The sequence below is a fragment of the Eutrigla gurnardus genome (assembly GCF_963514095.1).
Source record: "Eutrigla gurnardus genome assembly, chromosome: 20".
Classification (NCBI taxonomy): Eukaryota; Metazoa; Chordata; class Actinopteri; order Perciformes; family Triglidae; genus Eutrigla; species Eutrigla gurnardus.
In genome coordinates, this window is record NC_139931.1 from 4,409,305 (window position 1) to 4,437,256 (window position 27,952).

Consider the following 27,952-nt stretch of genomic DNA (forward strand, 5'->3'; position numbering starts at 1 on the left):
AGAAGCCACTTGACTTGTTGCATCTTCGGACACAATTAGGATCAAGGCAATGAAATGTGGACGACTTTTGCACTGTTAAAAATATTATCTTCAACCAAAAACAAACAGATCTTTAAAGTCTTTCTTCTTTCCTTTTTTCATAACACCATTTGTGGCAATGAGAGCGATTTAAAGAAAAAAGAAAAAAGGTAATAAGTAAGTAAATATTTCGCATTTTGTTGTACTTAATGAGACATTTAAAACATTTTGTGAGACACGGGGAAAAAAAGAAAAAAAAAGAAAAGATGCCTCTCAGTAGGCCATGTGAGAGGCTACAGTATGCATAGATACAGATTCGCCTTTCTCTTGGTTTATAAGTCTGACAAGACAGAACATTTTCCACTGACAGTCACACACTCACACAATAAACACTCCCCACTTTTGATTTTTACATCAGTGGAGTGGGGGAGGAGGAGGAGAGGGAGCGTTGGGATTTCTACGGCCCGTCCTCCACCTCCCCCACACTAGGACCCCCCCCGTCCCTCAAAGACAGCATATTGAAAGCAGTGTGTTGAGCTTCTCCAGCTTAAAGCAGTTATTTGGCAGAGAAAATAAAACTTACAGACCTATACATAGTTTTCAGTGCTAGAAGTTGGATTTTCCTTTCCTACAAGGAGTAGTAGTTTTTTTTTTTTTAATTCACCTACAAGGGGGGGAAACTGGCTTGATTTCCTGAGAACCATTGCTGGTTATTTAGCAGACAAAGAGGAATAGTTCAAATAACCAACGCCATGGCCAAAAACACTGATCCGAATTCCCAGAGTTACAAAGCATCGTCTTCATCCTCGATAAGAGTTTTTTATTTTTTTGTAGTTTTTCTAGTTCTTTTATACATTTTTTTTTTAAAGGTTTTTTTTTTTTTTATCATTTTTTTTATATTTTTTTGAGTATTTTCTATTTTATTCTATCTTCTCTTTAAAATGAAGAATGAACACACGTTCCGCCTCCTAAGTCTTGTAAACAAGAGGTTGCAGTGTGGCACCTCCAAAACATTGAAAGCCTATTCTGAAAGTGCTGTTTCCCCCCTGCCCACTAGGGGGCTAGTGGGAGGGCTTGCTAGATAGGCCCCGCCCCCTACGCTTGGTGGGCGGGGCTTGCTAGTCCCAGCTGCGGCTACAGTCCTTTGCACTGCAGAGCTCAACGTTCTTTAGTTTTAAAACAAAATTGGTGCAATACTTTTTAATGTCACTTTAACTATCACCAGATAATCCTCCTAAGTCAGCTTTTATTCTTCTTTAACTATCTGTTGATCTTGAACTCCACGACAACGCGGTAAGGTAGGCGTGCCAAGGCAGAGAGGAGCGCACACATATTCCATTCACACACGCGGTCTCACACACACACAAAGTACTTCCACACATACGTGCGCGTGCACGCGCATACACACATACGGTAAGGACCTCAATGAGTAAACAGCTACACTGGAAAAACTGGCTGCTCCCTCTATATTGCAGATTATATATACTGAGAAAAAACCACATTCAGTGCAAAGTTAAAAAAGCTCATACTCCAACATTGTCAGCAAACAAATGCAAAAAAAAGAAAGAAAACAAAAACAAAAAAAAACAAAACGTTAAAAATGAAAAGAATTGGAATTCAAATAAACATGACGAAATGAAACAAAAAAAATATATAATAATGAGCTCGATTGAAGCTTTTTTCGGTCTGAAAGAGCACTACCTGGAAGCAAATATCCATCCGTTCACATTATAGAATTGGCCTGCATGATTCAAGTATTCCGACTGATATGTTTTTGGGCTAAAACAAAGTGGACATATGTGCAGAGAGAGAAACGTAACTTGTTTTCCACAGGGGAGACCCCGTTTTTTTTTTTGTTTATCTTGTAAGTGAGAAAGAGTCCGACTAGTGCCATTGCGTTTATAACTACTTTTTTTTTTCTCCATTTTCTTCTGCTGATTATTGATAATTCTCTACTGACCCTTCTCCCAGCCTGTTTGATTGGCAGGCAGTTCACATGGAGTCCCCGCCCCCTGTCAGGTGATCCACCGGGAGGAAGGAACTGATTGGAGAAGGGCTGCTGATCCTCCCCGCCTCGGTGCCACTTGGGTTCCCCCACAGGCTATTGGAATAGTTGGGCCCGCCCCAGAGGGAGGAGCTGTGGAGATCGCTGCTGTTCCACTGGGTCGGTTCAGGAGCGCGGCTGGGAAAGGGGTGAGACTGATCCATTCTGGTCTGAGAAGAGCCAATGGCCTGCCAGCCAGAGGAGGGAGTGGCCAATGACTGCCCTTGTGCAAAGAAACGGTTGATTTCCTCCTCGCTGGCAAACTCAGCCAGAATAGTAGTGTTCCCCAAAACACACCTGCAGAGAGACGACAGGTGAGATGCAGCGTGAGACACAACAGGGTATCAGAGAACGTGTTGACATGCAACCTGGCGTTAAAACTGAACCCCCGTCCATCCAGTAAAGTATTGAACGGGCCAGTCAACGTGACATGAGCCTGCTTTGACACAGAAATGGAAAAGTCGAGTGTGTGCCTGGCAGACGTCCTTACATGTGCAGGCTCTTTTGGGCCTTTGCGGCCTCGTCCTTGGAGCTGTAGCATACCACGGCGTTACCATGCGGCAGGTTGAGGTGGAATGTGATCAGAGGGCCGTGCTGCATGCACAAGGTCCTCAGAGTAGAGCCGTCAATCTGTGAGACACCAAAACACACACACAGACACGGGACAAACAGGGGAACTTGTTAACTGACTGACTGACACGTTAACGCGTTTCCTAAAGCTGTGTTTACACTACGAGTCATTGAACTGACATCCGATAAAGACAGTGATGCAGATTAAATGTTACATTTCTGCACGCGTCAGTACCTGAGGTGTGAGATTCTTTAGAACAAGCCATTGCGATCTCCCTGAGCTGCTGCTGCTGTCACCCCAACTGGAACCTGCCAATGCAAGTGGAGGGGAACAGGTTAGAGGCGTCAACTAGCCATACAACATGGATACAACACAGTATGTGTGTGTGTGTGTCTCCCTCTGCTCTCACCAGGTGTGTATCTGGACTCAGAGGCGCCCCACCCCCCGAGCCTCAGGGCAGAGCCGTCCCAGCCGGAGGAGGCAGAGCTGGGCTTCTGGCTGGGGAGGCCGGGTGGTGGTCTGGAGGGGGCCGCCACAGACAGCGCCTTGGGAGGCAGGGGGACCTTCCACAGCTCGTGGGCCAGGGAGGAGTTGGACACAGAACCGCCGCCGGGAGACCACTTTGACTCACTGGGTCTGGCTGCAAAGGAGCGAGGGAGGAGAGCAAAGTCAAACTTTTGACACCCAACTGTCCATTTTCACAGTCATCATTATCCATCACATGAACCAAAAGCAGAAGAAAGAGCCTAAAACCTGCGAACGCAGAACTAAATACTGCCCATGTCCACTAAATCATCATCTATTTGAAGTTCTTAGGATGAATTACATAACAGGAATGCAAACCTGAAGTGCTTTGTGCTGTACTGGTGAGGGAACCGCTGTGGCTGGAGGCACGAATGGATGACCAGGCACTGTTAGAAGGCATCGTGGTGTTCAGTGATGAGGATGGCCCTGGGAAACAGCGAGAGAAGGCTTAGTTTGATCAAATCTGAATCTAGCATCTTATCTGCTCGTCAAACCTGAACCATCTAAAATAGATTTATTCATTTATTAAGGTGGCTCAGAAGGCAGAAAGACTTAAATTTAAATCATGGACCAACCACCTGAAGCTACAACCCGATGACATCAGAACAAATGTTTGCTCAGGTTAATACCGTTGTTCCTGTCCCTGAGGTGGTCTGTGTCACGGACGGTGTTGATGGAGAGGTTGTTAATGACACTGCCGGGGGTCACATAAGGGTCAGTCTCAGGGTCAATGTTGGGGTAACCTTTCCAAGGCTCCCCGGGCCGGAACTCTGCAGAACACAACCAGCGGTTAGCAGCTTTCAATGCAAACCTTTTCCTTTGTTTTTGTTGCATTCTGGAAACTTGCGTACCTGGGGGCCATGTGACAGTGTTTCCATGGGGCGGGGGGGAATTGGCACGGGGTGGCCAGCCATCGCCCACCGAGCCCATTGATTGGCCGGGAGGACTCAGGGGAGATGGGCCAGGAGACAAGAAGTCATAGAAGGGAGAGTCCTCCAGACGCAGCCCAGACGACATAGCACCTGTGGGACACGCACACAAACACAGTGATGCAATCACACGGATCAACACTCATTGGTTTGGTTGTAAACACAGTGCCGTCAGAGGGATGCAATTAAATGTTTTAAATCACTTTTTAAGTGTCACAAGTTTAATCAGCATGTATTTTTGGAAGCACATATTTAAAGGTTTCTTCAGAATAAAATGTAAGTTTAACTGAAAGTGTTCAATGCTGCGAAACCTGCAAAAAAAATGTCTTTCTAGTCATGAAATAAACTTTTTCTTAAATAAATCTTTCTTGTTTTGCCCAATTACACACAAATTTGTTTGTGGTAGTTTGTCCGTACCCTAGAAGCACGTGATCAGCTATCCTAGATAGACTATACCTGCATACACAACTCTTAATAACATGTCAGTCTGTCGCTACAGCATGCATTGCCACAAACGTAGCTTCTTCCGTACCAGTTTTGCTGTTCTGCTCCAGAGGGTCAGTAGCCCAAAGTTTCTTCATTCTGGACTGGGGCGGCTCTTTGTAGCTCACAGCTCCGCCACCACTACTACCACCACCAACACCCATGTCCAGGGGTACATTCAGGTTAGAGTTCAAGCCTGATGGAGGAAGAGAGACAACAGCAGGGACAGGAGAACCGTCAGTCACTCCGAATTTAAATACATGAAGGAATTAAACAGAAATAATTAAGGTCATTTACATATTTAAGCTGCAAATATCTCATAATATTTGAAAGAGGACACTGATAGTAACATACTTAAAGGGAAGTGGCTGAAGGATCCGAGAGCAGCAGCCTCCTTCTGCATCTCAGGGGCGTTGTGGGACATGTAGTTATCCAGGTACGGTTTGTGTGGCGGGGCCTGTTTGAGCAGGGAGGGGTCCAGGTGCCGTGGCGGCTGCATCATCGATGGTGACGAACCAATAGGACGTGTCTAAGGCCAAGGGATAGGAGGTTAGAGAAATCAAATCAACGAGGCAACGCTATGGAGACTTTTAATGCATTACATCATTAATTTTGGATGCAATGAAGCGGGATTCGGAGGGATTTTTAGACACACACCTGTTCAGTTGGTCGTCCCACAGGCATGGCTCTCTGGCTCTGAGCTTTCTGCTGCTGCTGTTGCTGCTGTTGCTGCTGCTGGAGGAGAAGACGCTGCAGACAGGCGAGAAAAAAGTTTTGTATCTCTGATACGTTTTTTTACAACATGCAAGCAGACAGAGAACTAAACACAAGGCTCGCTACTACATCTGTTTGGGTGCAGGTACAACATGTTGCATGTTGCATGTTTTTCCATCACTCTACCTGTAACTGGTTGATCTGGTTGAGCTGTGACAGCTGGTTGAGCTGGGACAGTTGGTTGAGCACAGCCACCTGCTGAGGGCCAAACAGAGGGTTCAGACCTCCGTTACCTCCTGGGTACTTCAACAGGGAAGGAGGCACCTGAACACAAACAAGATTGTTTTAGTTGTTTTTTTATAATGTCATTCACATTTTCCCATTAATTAGTTAATGACAGAACAAACCATCAATGAGAGAATGGGAGGGGGAAAAAAGTAAATTCTTACAGCCGTAACTAATTTACAATGTAGTAAGCAATATAGCAAATAAACAACTAAGAACAACAACAATGTGCACGTTCTACCTGAGAGGGCAGGATGGGTGGAGGCACTTGGTTACGGAGGTTGGGTTGGGGGGGGATCTGGGACTGGGGGCCACCTCGGCCCTGTGCTACGCTGCTGCCACTCATCATAGGGTTTACATTCTGAACAAGGGAGAGACACACACACACACAGATGTTCAAACGACTTCCAACAAACTTAACTCTTTGTTTTTGTGATTCATATTCAATATTGGTCGGCCACAACAATGGTCCGTATGTGTCCAAGATGTCTAAATGATAATTATACACCTTTTTATCAATTTTTTTATTGTGTTTTTATCCCCATTTTTAGGATCTGAGGCTTTAGACCTAAAGACAACACCCTTCGCCTGTCCACACTCACCTGCCGAGAACCCCCAGGACTAGATTGAGCAGGAAACGGCCCAGAGTCGAGACAGGGGATAGGCTGAGCAGAATGGGAGGGGGAAAAGCTCATGCTTTGATTGTGGGAGAGCTCATCAGAAGCTGGGTTATTGTAAGCAGAGGAGAGCTGCAGAAGCAAGGCCAGGTGCACAAGAGATGGACGGCAAGCACAGAAGGACAGGAAGCACACCAGCAGCCAGAGAAGTGCAGAGACGGCAGGAGAAAAGAAAGAAAAGAGTTAATTTTGCAGAAGAAGAGAGGTAGGAGGAGAGAGTGAAAATAGCAAAATGGGATGAGTAGGAGAGAAGTAAGCGATGGGGGAGAAAGGAAGTAAGAGTTTGGAAAGAGAAGGTGGCACCAAAAGGATGACAGTCAGGAAGATTGAAACATAAAGTAATAGAAAAGCAGCATTAAGTGAGGGAAAGAAGCAAAGCCAAACAAACCTACAGCAGCTTTGTACAGAACTACGTAAGGGTATGAATCCTTAATCCATAATTACATATCAGTTGCAAATCTACTGATCTTTATTACAATTAAGCATGTAAGTGGGCACTTTGATTAGCTTCTGTTGTTCATAAATGAAACAACGTAATTAATAAATCATGATGTGAGGTATCATGAATCCCTTTCAATAGTCCCCACATCAAATGCAATGTGTGAGAACAACCACTGTGGGGCGCTACAGGGCAGAGAGAGCAGACTCGGACGTTTAAGGCAGAGAGACTCTTCCACTGAAAAACCTAACTCATGATTACCACAACGGCTAGAAATCATGAAGTGCCGGTGCAACACATGTGTTCCTGTTTTCTGCTTACCTTATCATAGTAGGGGCTGCGATCCATGGCAGACTCCTTGTGGAGCTGGTGTCGAGACCCAGGGTTCTTCCCCATTACTCCATTGAAGTCTCCCATACTGCCCATGTCCATGCGCTTGTCCTGCACCATTCCTGGTCCAGTCTTCATGGAGTCGTCAGGAGAGTCTCTCTGCATGGGTAAAGACAAGAAGATGGGATTATAGACAATAAATATACATATTTCATAGTGTTTCCTGGTGGTATCTTTATTGAGAGCAACAGCAGAACAATGAGAAAAACCACTTACAGGGAAGTTCATGCTGTTGAACTGGTTCATGAAAGGTTTCATCCAGGGTTCATCCTGTTTGTTGACTGGTTTGTTCATCTGAAACGTAACAACAAAAAATTAGCATTAGCATGGTCGCGTTTTCAACCATTTCCCATTTAAGTGTTTCTGCAGGGGGGAAATATTAATCATTAAGTTGAGAAAAACAGGTGTGCTTTGGTTTAACGTCAGGTTTTTGGTAAAGCCACAGTGAACAAACCTTGTTGGAGCATTTATGCTTGTAGTTCCAGGTGTTTTGGTCATGGGACCGGTTGTCCTGTTGGCTGTTGCTCCACATGCCAATCTCCACCTCCTCTTCCTGGTCCCAGCTATTGCCCATGGATGCCTCCTCACCACCCCATGTCTCCATGGGCTTGGAAACTGGAGCTACAAAGAAGGTAAGCACACAGGGAGAATCTGAACACCAAGTAGTTGTACAAGTCTTTCTCCTGCCACTTTGCACAAACGTCAACGTTCAAGTTCAGCGAGGACTTCCTATACTAATAACATCATCATACTTTTCAGATGCAGGATTTTGCTGAGTATTCGTCTTCATGTGTGCACTTACCAGGCTTGTGCTGGCCGCCCCATCCAGGCCCAGAATCTCTGTTATCTCTGCCGGGTTCCTCCCAGGTGGAGTTGGTTTCCATGGGCTTCCCCCAGGCAGACGTACCATTGTCCACTTTCACAGGTGGAGGGGGGGCAGGTTCCCAAGTTGAGGACTCCTTCTGGGGGTAAGACTCACCCCAACCTGGAGGCAAAGAGAGGTACTCTTTAGGATGAGGAAATACTTTCAGATGTGTTGTCTTGAACCAATAGCTTTATGCATGCATTTAATAAATGTTCTTCAAATATTTTAATCTTTATTTTTGACCGCAGAGATATTTTAGGCCTCCATGGTCAAAATTCAGCCTGCAGAAAATGACAATACGACCCCTGTTGACCTGTACAACTGTATGTAATCTTCTAAATGTGTCTGTCTATACTTCAGTGTCGCATTATATTCCCTATGTCCACCTACATATTAATCCAGTTAAAAATAGAATTGTATTCGTCTCACAGGCCCAGAGCAGCCTTATCAGGCTTGTTGGGACACTCACTGTTGGAGGCATTGTTTCCCCTAATTTAAATATGTAGCTTCATACCCTACTCTTTCTTGGGACCCTTTCCACATTTCATATTTATAATTGCGCTGCAAATTAAGATTGTTTTTCTCAGCTGGAATCGTAGAACAGAGCCCTGCTCATGTCTCGAGGGAACCCCGCGTCAACTTGCTTATGCAAGTGTTGTTTACTTTAGCTCTTGTGGGTGCGGGGATTTGCAGGCATATGACTACGCGTGTTCAAGCGTGTGTGCAAGTATGAGGTCAAAAAGCTCCGGTTACAGAGGACTACCTCAACCTGCCACTTTCTCCCTACACAAGATGCGCTTGGGGAGATGCCAGGGATACCTCCCCATAAAAATAGGACAGATCATCCAGTGGTCTCGGGCTTGGGTGTCCCTCATGTGACTGGGCACCCAAGTACTTGCACATGACACACAGAAACATGCGCTCATACAGCCAGAGATAGATGCATAAACACAACTGGGCACAAATGTTATAAGGCAGGTATAGATGCCAACATATACATGCATCTCCTGAAAACTGTAACCCTAGCCTGCATTATGTTTATGTTTTTGTAGTGGTTGATCTAACAAAGTGGGGATGAGAAACAATGTGCATGCACTTTTATGAATGTTTTACAAGTAAAGTTTAAGCCTGAACATTTTTTTTTACGATTTCTAAGACAGCATCAATATTTGACATTTTTTAAATATATGCATTTATTAAAACATATATAAACACATTGACCTACTTCTTTAAATGTTCTCTTAAATTGTTTTGTTTTCATTGATTTTTGCAATTCAGTGTTAAATAAAACCACAATCATTTAAAATTAAGCAAAAGCTACAACCTGATTATTTTTCTCATTACAATGGCTCGCTATTCTGCTCCACCCTTCCCAGCCATTCACTTTGCTGCTCCAGTTAGCTTGCTTGACAGCAACCCTGAATAACACCAACAACCCCTCCCTTCTGAGCCCACTTCCACAGAATAGATGCCTTCCTGGTTTTAGTTTCCCCATCTTGCATTGGAACCATTCCTGGTACTAAATCACCAGACCTCCTCCTCTAACACTCACGGTCTCTCTCACTCTCAAACCCAACAAAAGCCAGCGTTTCTACAGAAAGCAGAATTGGCGGGTGAGAGAGAAAGGGAGGAGGGGAGGAAAAAAAGCAAAAGAGAAAAATTGATGCTCTTAGCATTCCAAAGGGATGACTCAACCGGCTTCACAAAAAGCCCTCAACATAGACAACACTGTAGGGAGATTTGAGGAGCGAGGCTGTAGGTGTGTTTGCTCTCGCCATGCTTCTGTGCAAATTGTGAATGCGTTTGAAAACAATCGTGAACGTGAATATGCGTCCATCCCTACTTTGTTTGTACTGTCAAAATCCTTTTAAGATCTTATTTCAGCTCATCTCGAATAGAGTGTGGGTGGGACTTGTGCCTTTTTATCCATTCAAGGCTTACAGACTACACCAGAAGGTTTGCACTTACATACTTCCTGGCTAATGTCCAAGCATTTTTATATGAATATCAAACCAGACATAAAAAGGTTACATTCATATACTAATCCAACCAGAGTCTGTACATGTTTTCTGAACAGTGCATTTAAGAATCTGCAGAAATAACAATTTGATCCACTGTGTAACAATCAAAGCATCTCTGCTCGCTAAAATCCACTGCAACATGTAAATAATGTATATATAATGTAATATATATTACATACCAGGGTTGCAGCTTTTTTCCTGAGCAAGAGGCTGCATGGGTTGAGGGGGATGCATCGAGCTACGTGCTGAGTGGGACTGGTGCTGAGTGGATGGGCCCACGGCCTCCTGTTCTGGTTGGCCAGTCCTGTTCCACATGTTGACAGCTCCACCACTGGATTTACCTAGGAAGGACATTAAATCACACGTTGAGTCATCAGCTGGATGAAAAGCCTGGACATACAGCTCAAATTCATAGTGGGCCGAGTGTTTACCAGGTTCTCCCCAAGCTGCTGTGCCGTCATCGATCTCCATCCGTCGGCGAACAGACTCTGGAGAAGGCTCCTCCCACCCAGTTGACACTTCCTCCTTCGTACCTGCCGTGGGAATGGGGCCTCCTAACCAGCCTGAAGGAAGAAGACATAAAAATCAAAGTGAGGCATAAATTGCATGTCCTTACAATTTCTTACTCATACAGAAAATGCAAACAACCTTCTTCTATACAGAACTTCTAGATATGATTGGAAGAGTACCTGTAGGCTTGCTAGGGGCTTGGTTGCCTCTGGACATGTTGGATTCAGGACCTTTTCCCCACTCGTTGGAGGGCTTGGGATTTGGATCACCCCAGTTCTGGCCTCCGTGGTTGTTCTGGCCCCCGTGGTTGTTCTTCATTGGCTCACCCCAGCCCTGACTGTTACTCTGGGGATTGGGTTTGTGGACTGGGTTCGGAGTGCTCTGGTCTGGAGTATTTGATCCTCCGCTCCCTACCCAAGTGTTGTTGCTGCTGCTGGTGTTGGTTCGGCTTGGCTCGCTCCAACATCCAGAGCCTGACCGGTCACTGTCGCTGTCCCAGCTCACTGAGCCGGCAGGTTTTTGGGGCTCTCCCCAGCGGTTGTTGCCCCCTGCCCTAGAGCCATCTCCACCCTTACCCCAGCCGTCACTTCCATTTCCACTGTTGGAACCCCAGCCTTGCTGTGGTTTGGGTGCATTAGTCCACGTATTGGACCTAAACAAACACAATGAAGGTGATCAGTTAGGCATAACTGTCAGTCTTTTTGTTACACCAACTGAAAATGATATTACTGCGATGGTATTATAAGTGTTTCTATTCTGCTGAAACATCAATTACCTGTCATCTTTGTTATGGTTATTGCTCCAGGTGTTACTGTTGTTGCTCCCCTTGTAGCTGGATCCATCGTTCCAGCTATTCTGCCCACCTCCTCCACTTGCTGGGCCTTTATTGTCCCACCCAGAGGTCGGCCGCTCTCCCCAGCCAGAACCTCCTGTACCTGGGCCTGAGCTGCTCGGCCCACCCCCCCAACCTGTGAGTACATGAAAGGGCGATCAATCTTTTGTCTACTTTTGTGTTTTGCAACAGAACATTGCGTTCTTAATTTTCATTTTTGATCACATCACTAAAATACATTCACACAAAAGTTTCAAACACATTAAAGTCCTACCTCCGGAGGTCTGGGAGGGAGCTGCCGGTGTTGCTGTGCCCCATCCGGGGCCTCCGCCGCCATGCTTTCTTTCGTCTCCTCTGGCAACTTGGTGCCGATTGTTAGCTGAAGAATTGACATCCCATGTGGTGTTCTGTCGTACGGGCGTCTGTCCCCATCCAGTGTTGGACAGGACCCTCGGGTCCACGTCGACCTGGGGCACACTTGGAACTACTGGTGCAGGATGGATAACTTTTCTGCGATTCCCTCCTTTTGGCTGGCTGCCATCTCTGTCTGAGCTGGATCGGCCTCCGGAGCTCTCTCCACTTCCCTCACTTCCTGCAGAGCGACCCCAGCCTCCAGTGACACTCGCCAAGCCATGGCTTCCACCTCCTCCCCCTCCCCCTCCTCCTCCCCCTCCCATGCCCATGGCGTCATCCTCCAAGCTCTTCCAGCCATTGTTGCCAGAGCTTCCTTTATGACTTGAGGAATCTGGATGGTTGTTACCAGGCGTTATCGATCCCCACTCTCCATTTAACATCTTGTTGTTGGACGTGGTGGAGGACGACGATGACGAGGAAGAAGACGATGCGCTGCTCCCCCAGGGGCGAGCTATCCCTGCTGGAGGGCCCATTGTAGTTTGGTTCCCATTTCCTGGTGTTTGGCCTGCAGAGCCTGGGGTTTGATTTGAGCTGCTACCCCAGGGCATGTTGCTCTGAGGCTGGTTTGGGTTATTGGCTGGCCCCTGGTCCCAGCGTGGGGCCCCAGTGTTATTGTGGTTATTATTACTCTTGTAAGCAGCAGAGGAGGAGATTTGGGGGTTCCCTGCCTGCATTAAGGCAGGGTTGGGGGGGTTCACAGTGTCTGCATTTGGGGGGCCCTTGTCTCCAGGGTAGTTAGTTGCGCCCCAAGGCGTACCGAAGGCCCCAGGACCCGCCAGCTCTCCTTGGGGGTGCTGTGGGGCTGATGAGGGGTTTCCATTGGCCATTGGACCCCCATTCCCTCCTCCAACAGGGCCCCAGGAACAATCCCCGCCGAGTTGGGGTGAGGCGGTAGAGTTTGGTGGACTAGAGGTCATTGTGGCGTTAGTAGTAGTAGTAGTAGTATTCATCATAATAGTGTTATTTGGTCCATTGGATTCAGTGTTAAGGTTGGTAGGCTGTAGGCCACCATTTCCACTGTTGCTGCTTCCTAATACCATGCTGCTTGCTGTACCATTATTCACCTCCGTGTCTTCCATCATACTGCTGTTTGGAGCTGCCATGCCACCCCAGCCCTGCATGTGGCCCTGTTGGGGAGCTACACCCAGTTTGGAACTCATCCCCTGAGCCTGTGGAGGCCGTTGGCCCTGGGACGCTGGGCTTGGGGTTGGATTCTGCGGCCAGGCACCATGGTTGGCATTTGGGTTTAAAGTGTTTGGATTCAACCCTCCATTGATGCAGGGGGTGCTTCCGCCAGTGCTGATCATGTTGGTGCCCCATACACCACCGTTATTGACGGGCTTGTTGTTGTGGTTACCCAAGTTATTGCTGCCAATACTGTTGGACCCAGCCACAGAGTAGTGGGAGGACCCAGTGATGTTATTATTTCCATTATTTGCACCACCGATGGTTCCAATCCCTCCACCGATGACCTGACGACTGTTGCCGTTGCTGTCTCCGTTCACCGACACGCTGACCATCATGGCAGAAGTCACCATCGAAGAGGAGGGAGAAGAAGCCGTAGAAGACACAGAGGAGGAAGCATTTGCTGACATCATCATCACTGTTGTCACAGCGGCAAGGTTTTTCTCAGAGCCTATCGAGGAGCTAGAGTCTGCGTCCATGCATTCTGATGCCAACTCAGGGTCTGATCCTGACCCGCAGCCAGAGGAGGAAGAAGAAGAGGAGCAAGAGAATGAAGAAGAGGAGGGAGGCCAGACGGAAGAGATAGTTGAAGAAGGGTTGTTGGGTTTGTCGGTGCTTCCGTCCACTAGGACTTTGCTCCAGTTGCTGTTGCCGTCACTGCCACAGGGAGAGCCAGAGGACCAGGGGGAAGGCTCATACTGCGAGTCCAAGCCAGGCTCCAGACCTGGAGAAAGATTGGATATGACAGAGAAAATGTTGGAATGGAGATTTAAAGAACAAAACAAACAAACACAAAAAAAAAACATCAACAACAATTTGAGAGAAACCGCATAATTTGCTAAAGGCGCCGTTTCATCATTCAAGAAATGCATGAGAGTAAAATATAGTATATTAAAACAACACATGTGGTTTAAATTCCCCTCATTCACAGACGCTTTGAGATGTTTTTTCTATTCTCTCCGACCTTCAGCTGCCCAACTGTTGTTGATCAGCGCCAGACATGAGCCCGGACACAGCTGCCACCATTTTGTCACCACAGCAGGACCCAAAAAGCATGCCAAAGCTACAAACTAGGATTCAGAGGACGACCATCAGCATGAGGAGAGATGGAGGGCATGGGGGGGGGGGGGTGGCAATTGTGTGTGAAAAGAGGGAGGAGGGAGATTCAGACTTGGTTTAACCCTCGATATTTTTCTGAATACATTGCAATGCTCTCAGATCATCTGCATTCACCTGACATGTCCCTAAAATTAAGACTCCAGAGGCCACTGTCTCGCTTTCATGGCCATTAAGCACACACTCATTCAGTTGTAATGGTGAGTGCTACAGCAACCCCTTGTGCATCACCCAAACAGTACTGCAGTGGGAGCCCCCATTCATTTGCAATGTGATGCATTATGTTACCGTTGATACTAACCCTCAATGAAAGAGTTTAGTAGTGAAGTAACTTAATTAAAATAACTGAAAATGTGTCGTATTAGGTCAGCTAATGTTACCAACAGCTGAGTAACTCCTTATAGACAGTGATTCAAGACATTGTAAGGAAAGCAAAGCCTTTCTTTCTGGTATTGCTTGCCAGGTCTCCTCTTGCACCCTTTCCAAACCCACTCCCTCATCTCTCTTCGCCTCTCTGTTATGACAAAATGCATCATCTGTTAACGTCAGGTCAGACTGGGTGTACCCTGTCCGTCGATCACAAAGCGTAGAGCCAAAAGTAAGACACAAGAGGAGGAACGAAACGCAAGAAGAACGGGGAAGGAAGAAGGCACTGTGTAGTCACCTGTTTGATTAGGGGAGTGGCTGACGGAATCCCGAATGGGAGCCATGCCTGGAAACAGAGAGAGGAAAGACTGTCAAACAGACTCGGAGGGAGTTAAAGATAGAGCCAGAAAACAAACACGGTGGGGAGATGTTAGAAATAGGACAGATGGGACATTCAATGAAAATCAAGCAAACAGGAAAGAAAACAAGTGTTGAAGTCAGAAGGGTTCTAAGTAAGAAGGGCTTGCAGATAGAAGAGCATTAGTGGCTAGACTCTGCTAGTTGGTGAGCTAGTAGTTACACTCGCTTAGCTATATTATAAAGGGAAGAAGTGGTTACATATGTGTATGTCTCAATCAATCATTGCTTATTCTCAATTTCGATGTTTCCTCCCCTTTAAGCGCTGAATATTGCAGGTGTGATATAAATACAGAGAAAACCAACTCATCTGTGCATGTTTATTTTGTTTTTAAAAAGGAAACTTGTTTGTTTTTTTTAAATTAAAAGTCAATCTTGCACAAATGATGCCATTTAGTGCAGGCAACACTGATTTCATTGCAGTCTGATGCAAATTGAAAATCTGTTACTATTCCTGACTAGATAAGATGTTATCCTATCCTAACTATTCTGATAGAAACACAAGTAGGAACTCATCAGAAGTTATGAGCAAGAACACACCCACATTCTCAGATTAATTGCCATTTTAATGTAATTGTGCAATTGTTTTCTTGCGTATCCATGATTGTGATTACTGGCAGAGAGAGAGAGAGAGAGAGAGCTTGCGTAGGCCAGTATGTGTTTGAGGATACAGATCATTTGAGTGTAATTCACTGCTGTTTGCTTGCTTTCCTTCTCATAGTTTACCTGTGAGTGCAGCTTGTGGCTGCGACTCGTGGCTGGGCAGGAGGGCGTCCCCGGGTTGAGTGGCGAAAAAGTGACCTCTGGTTCCCAGGTCGACGGAGGTCAACGGTCAAAGCTCAGAGGGCACAGCCTCAAGGGTCTGAGGTGAAGAGGCAGGGCTTGTCAGAGCGGGCAGCAGGCTGATCAGGCCCCCTTGGCATCGCTGAGGACTGTATGTGTGTGCACGTATATATGTGGGGAGGGGGAAGGGGGGATGCGGTTTGGATTTAGGAGTCTGCCTTGACTTGGTATGCTCTGGCACTGCAGAGAGAGAAGGGAACAAGAGGAGAGAAAGATTGTTAGGTCAACATACTGTACATACAGTACATACACATTTGTTAATCAATCAGTAGCAAATGTGCGTCGTGCACAATCAAACAATCAGTCATTTATAACAGCAACAATGGGAAGGTTTGACTTGTGTGGCTACGGAAGCCAACGTAATTGCTTTAACATTTACAGTTGCCATTGGCAGCCACTTCCATTGTGCAAACAATAATGTTATGGAAATATATGAGGGGCATTTTTGACCTAGGGAATGCATGCTTTATCCTTTCTCTCTCCATTCTCCTGTTGATGGAGACTAATTATTCCCATCTCTGCTACAGCGGCGAAAAGGTCTGCAAGCCCGTCGGCCATAACGGGCCCCGACACGCTGAACCAATTCAGGCCCTTTTAACTCCTCTCCTTTTATTGTGCACGGATAGACACTTCTGCATTGCAGAGCACACTGTCTGAAATGGCTGTATTGATTTTACTCAACAGGACGACAGCTGTGCACACCTTCTCTTCGTGAAGGGAGTATGGGTTAGACTAGATTAGGGTCATACAGCAAGCTTAAAGCTGGCAGCACTGCCTTGGGATGCTATGGAAATGAAACCTCTTATCCATGAGCAGAGAAAGTAAAGGTACAAGTTACAGGTTTTATAAAGACAGCAAGAGACAATAAAAGGGAGGAAAAAAACAACGAGGAGGAGAACAGAACCACAAATTAACAGTAGACAGACACATCCTTCAGTGAAAGTGGACCAGTGCATTTGACAGCAAGAAGTGTGCGTCTCCTGACCTTTTCCTAGTGCATTTTAGGCAAGTGCGTTAGCTCTCTCTGCCTGCTGCAGCAGTACACAGGCCTATTTATAAACCCTCAGTTCAAATAGCAACCACTCTGTTTGCTAGCCAATATGATAAGAGAACAAACAAACCCATGTGTGGACAATGAACAAGTTTGCAGTTGCAGTGAAGCATGAATGCGTTCCAAGTTTAGGAGCGTGTGTTACAGATGTTACTGCTTTTAATATTCCATGTGTCATGGCAGGTTTATTGTAGCAACAATAAGCTTACTGCAACAAGACCTATCCAACTACTGCAATTCATATAAGAGAAGGTTTCTTTCAGACCACAATATAGCAACCAATGCCATAAAACCATAGATACTGACCAGACGCACTTAACCGAGGTCAAACTCCACCTTTATTAACTCACAGCTCACTAGCTAAACCTGGGCATACCGCCAACATCTACAAATAAAACCTGCCAGAAGCTGCTTCTGGAACCAATCAACAAACAGATGGGACAATGATATCATAATCATTACAAAATATCCCCCAAAGAAAAACATATTTCAAAGAGGAAGCTTTATGCAAAAGACCTGTTCCTTCTGGCATACGCAGCACTAAAAAGGGGGTTGTCCTTTCCAACAAACCGAGTTGTTTACTTACATGGATCTTGACTCAACCTTCCTACATGGAAAGACCTCCGTCAACCCCAAAGCATCCGATTCGAAGAGGCTACCCAGGGGAAAACCACCTATCCTAATTAGGCACTGCATATCAATATGAGGTAGAAAGATGTTTAAAGCTTCACTTGAGGCAGTCCTCATTAATTTTATGTCGGTCTAAAATAAAATTAACATTTTAAAAAGCCAAATTATCAATAATTGTCTACATACAATTGTATATTTATTCGTTTAGCAAGTGACCGACTTGCATTTCGTTGTGCTGCACTATATTAACCTTGAACTTTGAGGACACACAATGCCATTTTAAATGAATGTGGACATGTTAAGGCGCTAGTGGGGGAAAGCACGTTCTTTGCCGGTGCTCAGTACAGAGTACAGTTTGTTCCTCTTTCTCTGTGCTTCCATCTGAGAACAGCTTTCATGAGGGCCCCTGGAGTTGGCAGCAGCTCGACTGCCGCTATCATCTTACAGGCAGAGGGGGGTGAGGGGAGGAGGGGTGAGGGAATATAAGGACAGCACACTAACACAGACTGCAGCTGAGGAGGGGGGGAGACACAAAGAGAAATGTGAACGACAGAATAGGGAAAAACCAAGATGTCAAGGTAGGGAGGTGGGAAGAGAAAAGACAGAGGGGAGAGAAGTGGAATGTGAAAAAAAAAAGGAGGGACAAAGAGGTTGACTGGGAGTCTCTGAGGTTGATGTGAGAGGAATGCAGCTGCAGCTTCTAACATGTATAAAAAGCAAAGAGGTCAACTTCCTGAAGTCAGCGGTACATGAACCCAGTACAATATGTACTCAGCGTAACAGACGGAGCAAGAGGCGAAGGAACCTAAAAGGGGCATCGCAGCCAACATGCTGAAACCTAAAACTGTGGAAAACGATCAATAGAATTAACCGATAATGTGTTTTTGGCCCTGTTTTTCTACCTCACCTGTTACATAAACTAACCTGGAGAGTAGGAGTAGGACAGAGTTGTAGCTAAAAGATACATCTGAATAGACATGAAAGGCTGATGACAAAACACAGAGCCTGTAATAAACACAGGTATGTTTGTATGGACATTTGAAGCTATTTGAGCGTCCTGGGGATTGTTAAATACCATTAAAAAAAGGTTACACTACACATCAAAACTGTTTTATGTCGCATATACAAAATTAAACTGAGACATTGTGTGTCTTAGGTTCAGAGGTTGTTTGAATCGTACAACATCTGTATTGTTTTAGAATATTACTTTTCGTTTCGTTGACACCAAATAATTACAGAAAACACAACAATGGTTAGCAAATGCATTTTACAGGCTCTGAGCTGTTTTGACCATCTTTAAAAAAAAAAAAAAAAGCAATGACTGTCAACTGAACATTGTTTTTAGCTAAAGGCACTTTTCATGTGTCCTGCTGTTGCTATGCAACCACAAAATCTATTTGAGGCATGGTGCTTTGTTGCCAAAAGTTGACATGTTCTTTAACATCACTTGCATGCCAGTAAAACACATCAGGCCCTCAGCGACAAAACGCATTTTAAATTTAAAAAAAGGGCCGGTTGCATTAAGAGTTGGTGATATAAATTGTATAAAAAGCACACGGGTACAGAGGTCATGATATGGATTGCCTATACAGTTTGTACTGGTGTAAAATCCCCAGCCCCCCCCATCAGATCACTTCAAGTGCAACGAGCATTAATGCACTCACTGAACTTCCCTTTTATGTTAAACAAATGCACACCGATGGCTCATACATGGACATGTTTTCTCATCCTCCAATCCCACCTCTGCAGTACTGTGTTTGAAAATCTGCTCCAGCTCCGACACAAGCATGTTGTCAAACATTCCTCATTTAAAGGGCTTGCATTGCTGCCACTGGGCCGTATAGCTTATACACTATACACTGTATTATTATAGATTATGTTTAAACTCAGTTGGGGCAACCCATCTCCAACTGTATTCTCTGGGCTGAACTAAAGCAGTCAAACAGCTCATGTTAGGAGAGACCCTGTTGTTATGGCAACATTCCTAAATACTCCAACTCCTCTGGGCTTGTCTGAGCAAGATGACATCAGTGCAAGAATCTCTCCCTCTCAAATATGCAAGAACCCCCTTATTAATCAATGGCTGACGTTGGGAGCGAAAGGAAGCAGGCTGCATCTTCCCCGCGTCAACTGCAATCAACACGAAGAAGTGTTAAGAAAAAAAAAGGGAGCAATTTACCGGGGAGTGCAGGTGCGCCCCGTTCAAAAACAGTGTGCAGTACATGAGATTGCATGTGTGGGGCGAGGGTGTGCGGGAGCAGATAAGCGAAACTCATAACTCTGACGTCACGTCAACTTTGGGAGGGGTTTGGAGGGGGGCACCCACGAACATTTAACTCAAACCACGGGTCGCAAAAAATAACAAAAAAAAAAGCAGAAGCTTTGGGTTTTGCATGACTCATTAGCCAACCATTTGACTTCACCACCAGGTCATATTCAAGAACGGTGCATGCTACAGCGCTGCCGACAACTAGGGTCAAATCTGCATATAGACTCCAGCTACAGTGAGGCACTGTTGAGTATAGAATCGAGTCTTTCAGAGGCACAATGATTACCCTTATTGTATAACCATTATCTGGGGATAGGAGCTGCCATGACGATATACGTCTGTGCCAGTTCACAGTTTGGTACTACGGAGACTACTACTCTGAACTGCTTCTGTTCAGACTGGGACTGAAAAGTCTTCACAATACAGTAGGAGGGTGAGACTATAGACACAGCAGGGCGACGGTGGAGAGGAGTAACAAAAGCAACTGAAACATAAAGACGCGCTCAAGGTCAGACATAGATGCTAATCAGACTTCCTGCCCACGCTAGCAACGACAGCAGTAACAGTAGTAGAACCGGAACTCAATGGAAACTGCAACGGCAAATTCAGATGGAAAACAAAACTACATCACATGTTGGAAAAATAACTATTTTTATATTTTGAAACTAGCTGAAATCCACAAGTAGTATATGAAAAAAAAAATAGGAGTTGAGCCAAGCAGTTTGTGTATTTGCTTCAGTGAGATAATCATGCATTGCCATTTTATACTGCGCCAGTTTCTATCATGCATTGCCAGAATCATGTCTCTGCACAAAAATGCAGCATTGATGGTTGTGAAACAATTTTTACCAACTAGAGAAGAATTCTGTAGCCATGCCATATTAATCACATCCCAGCTCAGTGTGCAGAATTGCATTTGGGGGGAAAATGGGCCTATTCAATACTATGAAAACTGGACTTTGCAGATCTAACGGCATCATTGCTTATTACAAATAAATGGCCCTGTGCTAAGATGAACAGAGGTTTAGTGTCCCAGTAGCAGCAGATGTCGATAAATCACAAAAGACACCGAATTCTCACACAGAACTACTACATTTCCAATGGTAAATCAATACAGTCAGGCCATTATCTTTCATCAACTTTCACAAGACAGAAGATACGTCATCTCCTCTCACCTTTTGACCAGTCCCGTATCTTCTTATCCTCCGTCCTCGTCACAATCTCCGTCTCTCTCTCTCTTCCATCCACTGTTCTTCCCTCTATGGGTATGTTCCCTGCGACAGGAGGAAATACCATTAATGAATTGGCACATTAACGTGCATCGATAACTTGTCAGCTTAGGCTCTGGGAATTATACATTTCTGACATTTTACATATCAAAACCATTAATTGATTGTATTGAAAAGTATTGCTTCTGTCTGTTTGGTATATCACTCTTTTTGGCACCCAAAGTGAAATAAGATCTTCCTATTAGTTTGTAATCGGACTGTGGCATCTCCCTTGGTGAGAGTCAAGTTTAGCCACACTTGTCACGGTGGGTGTGCCGTTTAGCCTGCAGGAGAAAGCTGAAGGCTGTAGTCTAATCCGATAATGGGATTACAGCACAGCACTTACCTTAGCTATAAACAGACAGACGTACGGAGATGCTGAAACAACTCAGACAGACACCATGGCTGCACCATCAAATGAGTAATAATTTGCAGCATGTTTATTTTGATAAACTGCACAGTGGCTTTTAGAAATAGTGAAAGGTGCAAAGCTGCATTAAAAATGCAATGTGTAATATATTATTCCACCTCACTGTTCTGTATGAAAGGAGTTAGCATGGGGGGGGGGGGGGGGGCAGAGTAGTGAGTGGCAGAGCCGAGGTGAAGTGTGTGAAATCAGACAGCCAATGCTGCAGGACGCCGACGCTGTTGTGTGAAACGTCACGTCTCCGTTGCCGCCGTGCTATCTGAAATCACACACTGAGCCGCCATTACGCCTGCAGTTGTTTGCCCCGGCGTGAAACAGCAAAGCCGAAATGACGGCGGATCGTCTTTACAGCGGTACTGCAGGCTTGTGACCACAGTCTCATAAGCAGGTAAGTGCCATTCATTGCTGATTGACAGAGTCATCAATAGTTGCCAAAGTCATACATTCCCAGTTACTACACAGGGGTCCAAATATCCCTCAATTCTGGTCATCGTGTCAAATGACAGTGGTTTGCCTAATCTCTTATAATTGACCTGCAGACCAGTTGCCCTCTTCTTTTTTTTTGCTGCCACCTTCAGTTATCTTCCCCCCTCTGTTCCCACACTTCCCCCGTTCTCAACCATCAAGTGCTTCAGCAGATGGCTCTGGGTTCAACAACAGCAGAGCATGGTGGGGGCCCTCCTGGAGTGCACACATACACAGCATCTGTTTATGAATGGCCTGACAATTGCCCATCCCCCCGACAGCTACAGCTGACAGAGGGAGGGGGGTGGGGGGGGCAAGACAAGTCGCTAAAAAGCAAAAGATGGGATGAAGAAGAACAAGGCAGTCAGGACAGGGGGAGGAAGAGACGGAGCAGAGGACAACAAAGTTGCATGTTTTATGGTTTGTTTTTTCCTTCTTTAGTCTTTGGTGGTACTGAAGCAGGAACTCAAATTCAATGCAAGACCCCACCTTTCCTGTATTTATACCGTTAACAATTATCAGTTATGAAAAGCACAATCGTATAGCTGAAAGTATAAGACTTTTTATCCTGTAAGCACTTTCCATAACCTTTTAAAAAGGAAGCAGAATAAATCAAAAGTTGGTAGATCCCATGTAATCTAGATCACATGGAGTACAGGTGCTCACCACATGCTTTCTGTTATTGTTCTTTATTGAGTTTGTTAATGAACAACCAGGGTATCAGCCTGTGATATAAGTGTCCTTCCCCGTTTGCATGAATGGCTACAGATACTTATGAAAGACATTTTTTCCAGTAAGTTTTTCGTGTTGGAACTTGTAAATTGCCATTCAGAGAATTAATTTGCATGGAAGGGATTCATCTAAACGTCAGTCCATCAAGTCAACGTGGAATTATACAACTCTAGGCAAATCAGAAAATGTACTAATAGATTTGAACTATTGATGGGAGAATTTGGGGCTCTGCAAAATTTTAAATTTTAAAATGTTAAAGACCATCAATGGAGAAAATGCATCGGCAATTTATGGATAATAAGAATATAATTTTTTGCTGCTGCCCTGAACTGCAGAATACTTTTGGACACAGACAAGATATAATATGCCATCCACAAAAACCCCCTTTAAAACGACTTATTGTTGTCTTATTGTACAACATGCTCCAGATGGGGGGGAAAAAGGCAGCAATGTTTGCCATTACATTTCAAATCACCAACACTGATGGAAAAGAAATCGCTTTCCAAAAATATATCATCTCGAAATATGGTCCGTTGGGTTTAAAGTGGATAAAATAACAGTCTGGACAGCTGATTCCACTATTACTGTTATTTTTTCCCCCCATCTTGAGACGGGGGAGGACTGGGAGGGATAAAGAGCCGCAGACAGATGAAAGATGAGAATAGTTGTAAAAGGTCACCAGTGATGTAACGCTCAACTCTGTAGTATTATATTAGAGTGAAATTAGCACAGCATACATATTTAATTTGTACGGTGCGTAAAATAATAGTTTTCAGACACATCCTTTGGGTCGCCAGCAAGTGTCTTTACTAACTTTCGGGTGTCTGTGCTACGCCGCACCCACTTGCCTTTTCTGTGAACCCTTTTCAGATGACTGTCAAATAAAGCTGAAAGACTTTAAAAATAATAAAACTATATTTGGGTTTCTGAGGAGGTAGAGATCAGAAATCTGAGGCTTTAGACTACTGCATCCCAAGACTCTGTGGGAGTGTTTTTCACTCCCAGGAGTGAGTCATGAAACGAAGCCAGCAAAGGCTTTTTTCAAATATATAGAAGACGGAGTATTGATTGCATTTGCAGCCTTGTGGAAGTAGCAGTTCCCACATACCCCAGACACACACCCAAACATAGACTAATAGACACGAGCATCCACAAAAACACTCACGAGTCAGCCGGTCTTGTGAGAACAAAAGCCAGAGGGTAGTCGCGTGGCTAATTTGCATGTATAACACCGCATCATTTGCATCAATTTACATTAGCATGTTCTCACGGAGGCTCGGTTCAGGAAAGCCATCACTCAATTAGCGAATGACAAAGAGTGTCCCCTCATCTCAAACACCCCAACAGGGAAAGGCTTTGTGAAGCTGGCATCCTAAGATGTGACATTTCCAGCCTCGATTTAACAGTGCAGCCAAAATCCAGCCGGTAAATTTCCAGTCCCAGTAGCTCAAAAAAAAGGCAACATGACATTTCTGGATAAAAAAAAAGAACAACTTAATTTTGTTGCCAGCAGAGGAGGAATTTCCTACAGCAAGGTTTCTGAAAAGTTTTCCCCAAGTCGGGAACAAAAGAATTACTTAATTGACAAGTGTAGTTTGCTGTGAATTGTATCAATTAATAAAAGACATCCAGTAACAAGTGGGCAGATAACAAAAGAGGGATATAAGAAATGGACAGTGCAAAAATTCATTGATTTTCTTGCCATTTTTTGCAGTCAATATAATAAAAAACAACAGAATTAAATATGTTTATACTTTAAAGTGGATAATTTAGATATTTTGTTGTACAAACCATTATAAAAATCAGAGCGGTCAAAGTTGTGTTTCAATCAGCTATAATGTCAACTACACTAATTTGATTAAAATCTCAATGCCAAAGACACCAATGCCAAGTCACGCAACTGAACAACTTGCTCAACTAAACTTGCCTTTGTGTGGATTGTATCCTGTCTGAGCCTGCATGGGTCTTAAAGCACCAATACTTCATTTCAGCTCCTTGCCTGTTCCAGTCTTATGATCATATGCAGGTGTGGTTTTACTGCTGGGGAGGGGGGGGGGGACAACGGTCAACTACCTGATCCCAAACCAATGTCGCAACAACTTAGGAATTTATAGCACTACCGCATAAAATTCCAAACATGACTTATCTCAAGATGGCTTTTTATTCAGCAGGAATAAAAGTACACATCGCTTCTGCTTCAACTCGATCACAAACCAGTTGTGAAAACTCCAGATATTTTTAGCCAAGAATGAAAACATGTTTAGCAAACAGCAACTAGGGGAGGGGAGCCAGACAACCAAAAGTGAAAGTGAAGCACAGCAGACGGCACACGGCTGGACAAAATTAAAAAAGGAAATATCACAACTAATGCTGTTGTGATTACACGAGTGCAACAGGCCCACGAGCAATACACTGGATCTGTGTGCATGTTGGATGGCCCGTCTGTGCCTAGAAACAGTTGAGCTTTGCATGAGTAAAAGACTTCAGTGGAGCACTTGTTCAGTTTTTGCCCTGAAGGATGTAATCCCCAATGGTGCCACAAATGCTTTAAATTTAACCCGCTTTATGATATCAGGTTACAACACTGTACTGTCGGCAGCGTGTTATTTATAGAACAAAACCAAGAGTTTCTCATAAACACTGCTGCTATTTGAAAACCAACACATTGCAGAATTAAACAGTTGAATTGTCAGAAGCATAATTGAGGCTCCTTATAAAAAGGCGTAGGTTCAAGTTGCATGGGTAACCTGTTTTAATTCGAGTCAATGAGTCAAACTACTAAAAATAATGTTGTTGTACATCTAAGAGGGTGTCGATCTAAACTTCCTCTTGTACTACTTCAGGAGTCACACCTACACACAGCTGGAAAATATGTCTCAGTGCTGGGGAAATATGAAACATCAACAGGGTTTAGCAACCAACTGTAAACAAACCAGCGTAATAAAATACCCCACAAAGCCATGCGTCAAATAACCTTTTCAAACCACAGAATTCACAAGAAGACATAAGACGAGCTGGAGTGAATCATTAAAAACGATTTAACGTTTGAAGATCCTCAAACACTGACAGCAACACACACGTGAAGGTGTGGGGATGTAATGACTTTCTTGTACAAACAAATCAAAACAACAACAAACAAAAAAAAATCAGGAAAACGAGGACGACCACAACATTCATAAACAGATTTACGATCTGACAGATTAAACGCAGCAGCACAGGGAGACGGTTGATGGGACTGGTTGTGGTCCCGCAGCTCTATTGTGCTGCCTGCAACTGTATGGACACAATGAGCTGCACAAACACCTCTCCACACACAAAACATCAGGACTCTGGCTTCTCATTTAGCAATTTTAAAACAGCAAAGCTTACTCAGCACAATGCGGCCTAGACCAACCCAGACCCTCCAATTCAATTCAAACGGAACTGCATGTGCTTGCATAAGCAGCAGCTGCCCATCCCCTGTCCGCGTCCCACACACACAAAACCCTCTAATAGCCCACCACACACACACACAGGCCATGCTATCATCTACAGATAAGTGGTATAAATTGGTATACGTGCTATTAAAATTAATATTTTCCCGGTGGCACACTCACCTGTTACGATGCTTCAGCTTCTTTGGTGGCAACAGCTTTCAATTCCAAATCTCTGAAAGACAAAGATGAGAGGGTAAATCTATCAGATATAAAACACCAGATTTACATAAACAAACGTCAATAAAGAAAAAATTAAAGATACCCTGCGTACGTGAGTGTTAGTTTTATTGGCGTGCTGTAATAAACAAGGGGGGGGGGGGGTAAAAACTGTGTACACAGAACAGAGGCTCAACTTGAAATGGTTAACTGGACTCCATTATGATGTCTCAAATTAATTATTGATGGTGCACAGGTTAAAAGACATGCGCCTCACCCATACAAATCTATGCAAAGGACAAGCCTACAGTGACAAACACACCGAGACTCGCCAGTAATTGCTGAATGAAAAGTATTTCAACAAGTCGATGTGGAATTGCAGGTTTAACTGCATAACAGCACAACCAGAGTCCCCTTAAAAAAGTTCACGCTCCGCAAGGTGAATGGATATTGCGCGTGCGTGGCCGAGAGAATGACGGATAAAGACAGGAGAGTGACAGTGAACGCGTAGGTCAGAGTTACAGCTTCGGGTCCTGATCGGCCATTATCTCAGCTGTTGCCTGACTTACAAGCTTAACCAACATGGCTTCTCTCGAGCCTGGTAGTTTTTTTTCCCCTCTTTCTCCCGGCGCAGCCAGAACTAACTGACCTTAACATGGCATCTAATAACATTCGATGCAGTTGAATTATTGTGTGGCTTTCCCCTGTCTGCAGCGTCGCCGGGCCGGTGTAATAAAAAAAAAAGTTAGCTGAATGCGACTGTAAAACCAGCAGAGCGGAGATCTAACCAGCGCCGCATCTCTACCGATAGAGGGCGCTAAAACACGCCGACCAAAGTACAACTCCGCAGCTTCGCAATTTCACCATCAAATAAACATTAATGTTGCATTCAACCACCAAATATTTAATGTTAAATGCTATTCAAACAAGTGTGTGCCCTCTGCAAGTCGCATAACAGCCGGGCGATGAGCCTGTGTCAAAGCCGGGCAACCTGCGTCGTCAAATTAGCATCGCTGCTAATGCTAGCTAAAAAAAAAAAGCTAACGTTTTGTAGCGGCTAGTTAACTTACCAAGTCTTAATATCAAATGTTACGATTGTGCCATTTTGATAACGGCCATGCACGAAACAATACACGATGTTCGTTTACCGACACACAAATCCGTGGAAACAACAATATCGAACGAAAGACATAATTCTCTCTTTTGACAGATATCTACGCACAACCGGCGAGCTAAGGTTAACCGATGCTCGTACTAGTTAGCATACGGGTAACCCGCTAACAAACAAACGGTTTCCCCCAACGCACATTAACTTAAACAGCCAGACATCTACACACAAACATCGCCCCCCTTGTTGATGTCGATGCATTTACCATTTTCTTAACGTTTGCTAAAATCTGCAACGCAGCCGAGCCGCCTTTGCCAAATGTGCTAGCCAGCTAGCTTAGCTCGGTCATGGCTAACTAAACAACAGCGGCAGGCTCAACTTCTCTACACCAGCTCCCCCCCGGTCTCCCTGCTCAACCCCGGTGCTCTCTCTCTCTCTCTCTCTCTCTCTCTGCGTACATTAAAAAAAAAGCTCGCCACAAAGAAAACCTTCACTCGAGAAAAACGTCGTAAACACAACCTCACCTCATTGAAGTATAAAGTGCAACCGAGTGGAAAGGAAAGCCGGCTGTAAGGCTAAAAGAATTTCAACGCGTTTGCAGCATCTACGAGGGGAGGCATTCGTCCTGCATGATCGCCATTTTCTTAACTCGATGCTGCTGCTGGCTAACCTTCTTTCGCTTGAGCTCTGCTTTCCCCTCCTCTCTCTCTCTCTCTCGCTCTCTCT

The 27,952-nt window shown here is 44.8% G+C and overlaps 1 protein-coding gene across 1 annotated transcript; it reads right to left on the reverse strand.

The window, feature by feature from the left end:
• Window positions 1–929: 929 nt before the first annotated feature.
• LOC311030430 (trinucleotide repeat-containing gene 6A protein-like) lies at window positions 930–27,952 on the reverse strand. Its single transcript, XM_084036173.1, has 26 exons — window positions 27,751–27,952; window positions 26,083–26,134; window positions 20,770–20,868; window positions 15,528–15,824; window positions 14,683–14,730; window positions 11,578–13,626; window positions 11,247–11,439; window positions 10,651–11,123; window positions 10,393–10,524; window positions 10,141–10,302; window positions 7,878–8,060; window positions 7,530–7,696; window positions 7,292–7,369; window positions 7,007–7,174; window positions 5,811–5,930; window positions 5,471–5,608; window positions 5,228–5,320; window positions 4,925–5,099; window positions 4,620–4,766; window positions 4,010–4,180; window positions 3,788–3,928; window positions 3,477–3,584; window positions 3,043–3,273; window positions 2,868–2,941; window positions 2,553–2,692; window positions 930–2,359 (listed from the first exon to the last, which is right to left on the reverse strand). The coding sequence occupies exons 5-26, from the start codon at window positions 14,726–14,728 to the stop codon at window positions 2,011–2,013; spliced, it is 5,538 nt and encodes a 1,845-aa protein (XP_083892299.1). The 5' UTR covers window positions 14,729–14,730; window positions 15,528–15,824; window positions 20,770–20,868; window positions 26,083–26,134; window positions 27,751–27,952; the 3' UTR covers window positions 930–2,010.

Coding starts and splice junctions, on each gene's coding strand:
- LOC311030430 (XM_084036173.1), bottom strand. CDS start 14,728: ATGGCTCCCATTCGGGATTCCGTCAGCCACTCCCCTAATCAAACAG. Junction 7,697..7,877: donor GGGCGGCCAGCACAAGCCTG/GTAAGTGCACAC, acceptor CCTTCTTTGTAG/CTCCAGTTTCCAAGCCCATG. Junction 5,321..5,470: donor ACCAGATCAACCAGTTACAG/GTAGAGTGATGG, acceptor GCCTGTCTGCAG/CGTCTTCTCCTCCAGCAGCA.